Source organism: Frankliniella occidentalis, unplaced genomic scaffold (assembly GCF_000697945.3).
Source record: "Frankliniella occidentalis isolate FOCC.00 unplaced genomic scaffold, Focc_3.1 Scaffold264, whole genome shotgun sequence".
Taxonomy (NCBI): Eukaryota; Metazoa; Arthropoda; class Insecta; order Thysanoptera; family Thripidae; genus Frankliniella; species Frankliniella occidentalis.
Window position 1 is genome coordinate 79,344 of NW_026267390.1, and position 7,488 is coordinate 86,831.

The window sequence follows — 7,488 nt, forward strand, 5'->3', positions numbered from 1 at the left end:
GTGCACCCCGCGCGGACGGCCTTGTCCGACGCGTCAGGCTTTGCGGCTGAAGGCCAATCGAACTCAATCAATCATGCAAGAACAGTCTTACGAGGGGCCTTGCTAGTAGATCCATCGTTTGAGTTCGAAGCAGCACTAGTGGCGTGTACGATGGGAGGGGGTTGTCTATACGGATTGTTGTTCTGAATGGACCGAACAGTTGCTCAACTAAGTTCCCTTCTTTCGACCTCTTTGGTTTGTACTTTGATTTTCATGAAGACCTCACATCAGATTACAAACGTACGCTAGGGAATCGTCCAGAAAGTACGTCCGTCTTTTCTCAGGTTCATTTGGCAAATTGGGAGCTCGGCGTCGGCGCCTGCAAGACTCGGCGTAGGCCACCCCGCAGTACACCAATGCACTACAGGCGATATGCTGCCTATCTATCCGGCGTTATGCAGAGGTTGTACGCCCCGGCACGGACTCAACCGGGTAGATTCGAAACGGGGAATGACGGACTTACTTTGTGGATGAACTCTTAGTTTTCGGAGGAATTTCAGGCGGTTGGGGTGTTGATGCGAAGCGAATAACAGGAAGGGGTGGGAGGTGGCGTCGTACCCAGAACGGCTCGTGCCGTCTGGTGCATCCCTACAACGCGTTTGGATAGGGATGGCAGAGGGGGAGCACACCTCGGAGCACACAGCAATTCACTGATAAATAAAGTGTGCAACTAATGGCATGCTCATGCAAGTGCCCAACTCTAAGCTGCACGTCTTGAAGTTTATGACTGGATATTTAAATACTAACTTCAACTTACTGTTGGACTTCAGCTTCGACCACGAAGCTATATGTGCACGCCATACAGTCAAAAACTATATACATGCCCGTTGTACACCCTTTTTTCAGTATAAGTGACAACCACATTAAGGTGGCAATTTTTTGAAATCGTTTTCCTGTCTCCATCTTTTCTTTGACGACGTGACCAACACCCAACACCCCCCCAGAAGAAGGTTGGAGCAGGAGGATTCCCATCACTTTTCGATCCACCCTCTCTAGAATTGCGTGAGGTGAGAACTCCCCTCCCCCTTCCCCCCCTCTTCGAGGGCCGCCACGTGGTTTGGCAGACCGGTACCGGCCAGTCTATCGGTGGGATTCCCCTCGGGTTGTGCCGCGGCTCGGGGCGGCAGAGCACGGCGATCACTGATAGCGGCGGCGCGAGGTTGCACCACTGAGCGCGGCAGCCTCGGGGGCAGTCTCGGGGGCAGCACGGCTGCGGGCCACCCCCGGGCCATGTTTACGTTCCTTACCGGGGGTAGCCAGCGAGCGCGTGCACCGCTAGATTGGATATGTGTCCAAATCACATCGATAACGAAAATGATTGTAAACGGCGGAATAGACACACCTTTCTGACTGTAAATTCGACAGCCACACAATCACTTACTGAGCATTTTAAGCAGACCGTTTCATTAAATTAGACAATTTTCGATATATTCTCCGTTCACAAAGTCCGCATGCAGCTGCGTGCAAAAGAGAGATCGGGCACGTGCATTTCGTGCGCACGGAAAGATCAATGCATGCATTGAGTGCACTACTTGGGGTGGATGGGCGTCAAATGACTACGACCACAGCACCCACTGTGAAAAATAGTCGGTACGTTTACTCGAAAATTTTATACATGATGTGTAGTAAAATGATAATTTTGAAATAATAAATTTACGAGCACCTCGTATCGACTTCGAATATGTTGTTGACAAGCGAAAATGCTGTCGCTAGTTTACAGCATATTTTATAAATACAAATTACAAGAAATGTCGTAAATTTACGAGGATATGTTTTTGAAGATGCCTCCAGTAAGTAGCGTATTTACCAGAGGTTGAGTCGCGCTCCATCGCCGCCAAATGGGCGGAGCAGGTCGTCCGGGACGCCGTCCTGACGAGTAGCAGTGCGGGGGCGCATGGTCCTCGGCACGCCTGACATATCGCTGACCTGCTGTGGCGCCGGTCAACGTCGTCGTCCTCCCTGCTGCACTGCGCGACGCACTTCACTCCTATTTGACATCGCTTGACATGACAGTCCGAGCCTCCTCAGGATGCCTCGCGGCCGGAGCGGGCGGTGCGCGCGCGCGGAGGAGCCGGCGGGAGGCGCGCCGGGCAGCGACTGTGCGGCGGCAGGGCAGAGCCGGGCCTCGCGGCCGCGTGCTTCACCTGTGTGCTGTTGTGCGGGCGCGGGCCGGCGGCGCGGCGCGGCGCGGTGCGGCGGGGTGGGGGTAGGGTGTGGTGCCTCCGGCGGGAGGGGCGGCGGGCGGGCGCGGCAAATCGGAACAACCAAGACGTCCGCGCCCTCCGCGCCTTGCCAGGGCCCGCCACCGCTCGAGGAGGAAGTTCCGATCCACTGACAGGTGGCGATTTCGTGGGAAAAGGAGGCCGTGGGTAAGGACTGCTGAAAATTTGTCGGCTCGATAGCGAAGCATATTCTTTCAGTGGCCCAAAATCTGCCTGTCTGTCTGCATAATGATCAAAGGTAGGCACCTTTTAGGTGCAGGATCGGATTTGTCTGGATTTGTGTCACAAAACGGGCGAAACATGTATCTAATTGTATTCACTATGTGTATACGTCGGTTAAAATAACAACAATAAACAAAACAAAAACGGCTGATAGCTTTGTTATAAAGTGCCCAAGAAGCCAGGCCCGTTCTGAACCGACCCGCACTTGTCCGGTTAATGCTCGGCAACGGCCAGGCGTGGCAGACTCAGACTCGGTAAATGAGGGTTGTTAGCCGAGTAGGCCGCACCGCGCTGCCGGATTTAAAACCACCCCAGGCCCCGACCGGACAGCCCGGGGCAACGGGAGGTTGGGGAGAGTGGAGGGGACTAGGAGAGGGGGTCTCAGGGAGGGCGACTACGAGGAAGCGCACACACCAACAGACTAATTCAGAAGAGCCCTCAACGGGCGCTGCTCTATGAGTGCGACAAGGATGGAGCTATACGGAAGGTATATGCGAGGGTTCTTCGAAATCAGTCGGCAGATCGCCTCTCTTGTTCATTCCCTTACGCACTTACGCGAGGCGAAAGGCGCCACATCACGACCGCTTATTGGGTGTTCGGTTCAAGGTGGTGTGCCGCCGGCGGGCGGGGCGGGGTGGGGACGAGGCTAGCGCCGCCCTCTCTGACACCTGTGATTGATCATGTCTCCAGTCCGACCATGCCTCCGGACGCGCGCCCCCCGGGCTCCTTAAGTCCCTTTGTGAACCTCATGTGGCCCTTTTGTGCGGCCCTGATCGCCCGCTCCCCCCGCGGTCGGTCGGGCCCAGAGGCCCCTGCAGAGCGCGGGGTAGGCCGGCCGCCGCACTCCGGCGCGCGCGGGGCCGCCCCCTGCCCACCTGCCGGGCGCCCCGTCCCCTCGCGCCCGGCCGGGGCGGCCAGTGGTTGCAGCGCGGTCCGAAAGCGAAAGGGGAAGGGGGGGGGGGACGTTTCCGAGGGGTCAGTCCCCCTCCAAGACGCACGCAAGCGGGCCGCTCCCTGCCGCTCGAGGGTGGAGGGGGAAGGTGGTAAGTGGGGCTACCCCGAACGGCCGAGTGCAGTCGACTGAGATCTATGATTCATCGTCTTGGTCGAGTCGCCCGGTACGTAACTCCCTTCGGAACTCAAGGACTTGTCGCAAGACACGCTGCTGTTGATAAATTTCGATTACGAACTGTTCGTAGCGGTATAAAACAAACTATTCGTAACATCGCGATTTAATAGTGCCAATTGATCAGGACGTGAGAATGTTTGTTTCAAAAATACTTGTGTCTAGGATCGTTCTTTTCGGACAACAACCGAGTAACAAACTGTTCTTCATTTTTTACGAATGGATTCGTTTATTACTTAAAAAATAACGTAGAGTTTGTATGGTTGAAAAATAAACAGGGCCTTTTTCGTCAAATTACGATATAATTTCTAACAGTGGCACATTATTATTTCTTAGAACAATAGTCGACAGTACATGAACGATTTTGTATACCACACTACGCCGTTGGAAGTTTAATTACAGTAACACGTTGAGGGCGGCGTGACCCACACCGTAGGTCGCAATAACGCAGAATTGCCTACCGCCGCCGCACTTCACGTGTTTTTAACTAAAGAACAACATAGCGTGTGTGGACTGACTCTCAACCTTTAACAGTAGATCAGTAGCTCTTTTTTGTGATGAAGGACCCGGCCTGGACGCCTCGTTGCTCTCGGAACTAGGTTCACGAGTATTGACTGGGCGTGCGGTCGCCGTTCTGAGCAGACCTAACGAATGAGTCACTATGAATGTCCAGCCGCCCCCCCTCTCCCCGGCCGGTAGAAGGACAGAGTTCAGACCATCCCTTCCACCCGCTTATTGAAGCAGCATAGGACAAAAGTGGGATTCCCGCAGACTGGCCGACGCCACCTGTGGGGTAAATTGCTTGGGTTCGTACCGTACGTGCTATTTCGTGGTATTTCTACTGCCATTACGGTTGTTTCACAGTTGTTTCGCATTATTTCGGGGTGTTTCGCGGTATTTCACAGTATTTCGGGAATATTTCGCGACTATTTCACCAACTATTTCGCGCATATTTCGCTCTATTTCGAGTTTATTTCGAACTATTTCGGGGGAAGGTGGACATACTATTACTATATCGCACTCGACGCCACACTCGACGCCACACTCGACACCCCTAATTTTTTGCTCTTGACTTGACTAGTTCTCTCTCCCCAAGGCGACCAAGAAACGAAATGAAAGATCACAGAGGCCGCAGAGGCGGCGGCGTAGCAGCTCCAGTTTCTGACGCCGCGCTCATTTCAGAGAACGAGTCTAGGACGACTAAATTACTGGTCGGTGTTGTGTGGTGACGCGCCTTGCAATGTAATTCAAAGGTTCGCGCGCACACACTAGGCAGTTCAGGCAGCCGCCACAAGCCAGCGCTAGGGGGCACGACCGAGGCTAGGAGGTTTCTGTTTTAATTCTGAAATACACACTTCTGCGCTAGCCTACTTTGAGAGCACATTTCTCCAACCCCAAACCCAGAAACCATCAGGTGTCTGCGGTGTGTATTGGATTGACTTTGCTAATCGTTCACTTTTTCGTCCGGCATCACTGTTAAAAAAATTGCTGTAAATTTACAACACATTTGATGTAAAGTTTGATAGCAACAAATGTTGTTAATAAACAACACATTTTGTAATCAACGACATTCACCAAATTTTCTGAAACTAATTTTCATTTCAAAAAAGTGGTTATTAACTTCGGCCTGCACCAAAACTTGGTAATTACACAAACTTTTTCGTTTTGTAACGATACATCTTGCTATCAAAATTTACAACGGTTTTGTTGTAGTGTTACAACATGGTGAAAAGTAGGACTCATTGTTATGGACCACTACGGGCAAAATAGAAGGAATTTTGCCATGTGCCGATGAAAACAAATGATGTTGTGTTTTACCAAACTTGTCATCACAAAGAGTGTGATAATTTGACAATATTTTTTAACAGTGCACCGTCCAGTCCCGCGGCGACTGACCCACTTTCTGAACGGCACGCCGCGCTGCCGCAACCCCGGCCAGTTTCAATGCCTCCGTGTTCCCAGACCCTCAGTTCTTCTCCCAGCTGTCGGCAGAGCGGACGGAGGAGGCAAAACAGTACCCTGTTGAACTCTGGCAGAAGCTTCAATCAAGGCGGGCAGTCGAGGTTGAGCCTGCACCCGTTGATCCTGCACCAGAAAACGAGGACAGCGATGAGGAAGAGAATGCCTTCGCCTCTTTTTTGGCAAAGAAGTAGACGTGGTCATGCGGGCGGTTCTGTCGAACCCCAAACTACTGGGTGAGCCAAATTACTGGCAATGCTCGAGGAGTATGACACCACCACAAAGTCCCTCCCCAAATCCGACGTGTTACAGTTCTGGTAGAGTAAAAATTTGACATGGCCAGAACTGTATGAAGCACATGCCATTCCGGCCACTCAAGTCTCCGTTGTTGAGAGATTGTTCTCGTCGTTGCCGTTCATCCTTTGTCCACAGCGGTTTAAACTGGGCAGCCACCGCGTGGACGATATTATGTTCCTTCACGCAAATGCTGACTTACTAGGGTAAACCTACCAAACATGGATCATTTTTCAGAAAACCGTGGTTTTGGGGTCGATAAAGGTGTGATGAGATTTTTTTTTTTTTTTTTTTGCTGCTGTGTAGTTTTAACCTTTAGAAAGGATCCCGAGGGAATTAAGTGTCTTGCTCCATTACTTTGGGAGCTACAGGGAATCAGAGGTCGAAAAATCGTCCCAGTGCGACCGACCATCGTGCCCATCGGCTCGGTCACTGCCTACCTCCGACCAGCGGCTCGTGTGGTCGAACGCACTCCTCGCCGCTTGACGCACCGGCCGTCGCTGGCAGCGGTCCATGGTTGAACGTGGCGGCGGGCTCGGTACTGAGAAGTTACTCCTCAGGATATACCTGCGGTTAAGCTCCTTGGGTTGTCCCGCCGAGGAGCTACTCAGCATGTCATCGGGCAGGACGTAACATACGAGTACCTCCTCAGGGGCACCCGTCGGGCTGCTCCTCAGGGGGTTAAGTCAGGGTGCTGACCAGCATGTCTTTGGAAAAGACGTTACGTATGCATCTGCTAGGGATGTGCCAGTATGAATGTCATCAGGACGTACTACAAAGAACCTGCTGGGGATGTCATAGTTAGGGAGACTAGCAGGATGATGAACATCCTGTATACGTCTGCTGCGGGAGGTCTTTGGTATGCCAGTGCCAGCCGTGTGCCGTGCTATATTTTGCCGTCAGATAGCGCTAGCGACGCGATCCTCGTAGGTTTTATCATTTTTGCGTTGAAATGTACGAAATAATTGGCTGTCTCTGTCTGTGTGTTTGTCTGTGCGCACGAAAACTCGAAAACGAATTGAGCTAGCACCCTGGGATTTTCAGGGTAGTTTTGAGTCACAAAAAGACAGATCGAGTTCGAAGATAGCATTCTAGCTCAAAAATTGGATTTAAAAAAAATCAAAAACAACAGGTCCTAAAAATGACGTTTTTTAAAAATATTTTTTTACAGTTTCCGAAGGGGTAACTCATCAAAGTCGAGGCCTTCTAGGCGTAAATTTCGTCCGTTTGGCTCTATCTTTAATCGTTTAGGCGCCACAGGGAGTTTTTTACGAAAATAAGCGAAAAAATGTACAACCCTGCATTCTTAGTCGAAGTGACGGGAGGTTGACGGGCCGAAGGCCCGTATCTTTGTATACATTTTGGCGTGTCCTGACTCGGGTGTCAGCGCCTAGGTAGATGTATGCCAGGCGCGTCGCAGCGTAACAGTGTTTCGTGAGATATCGCGAAGCCTGTTACGCGAAACGTGGTCTGGCGTAAATCTACCTAGTTGGCTGAGCGATTAGCGAAGCCTATTACCCCAGCGATGATCAAAAAGTTTCGCGTCTGTCTGTCTGTCTGTGTGCACGATAACTCGAGAACGAATTGAGTTAGCGACCTGGGATTTTCAGGGTCGTTTTGTGTCAT

At 51.7% G+C, this 7,488-nt stretch overlaps 1 protein-coding gene across 1 annotated transcript in view; it reads right to left on the reverse strand.

Annotated features, from left to right (window-relative positions):
• LOC127750811 (cadherin-86C-like) overlaps positions 1–2,111 on the reverse strand; it is a 20,355-nt gene extending 18,244 nt beyond the window's left edge. The window contains exon 1 of the mRNA XM_052273304.1: positions 1,847–2,111. Coding sequence (XP_052129264.1) covers positions 1,847–1,868 — 22 coding nt within the window. The 5' untranslated portion in view covers positions 1,869–2,111. The remainder of the gene's footprint in view (positions 1–1,846) is intronic.
• Between the last annotated feature and the right edge of the window lie 5,377 nt (positions 2,112–7,488).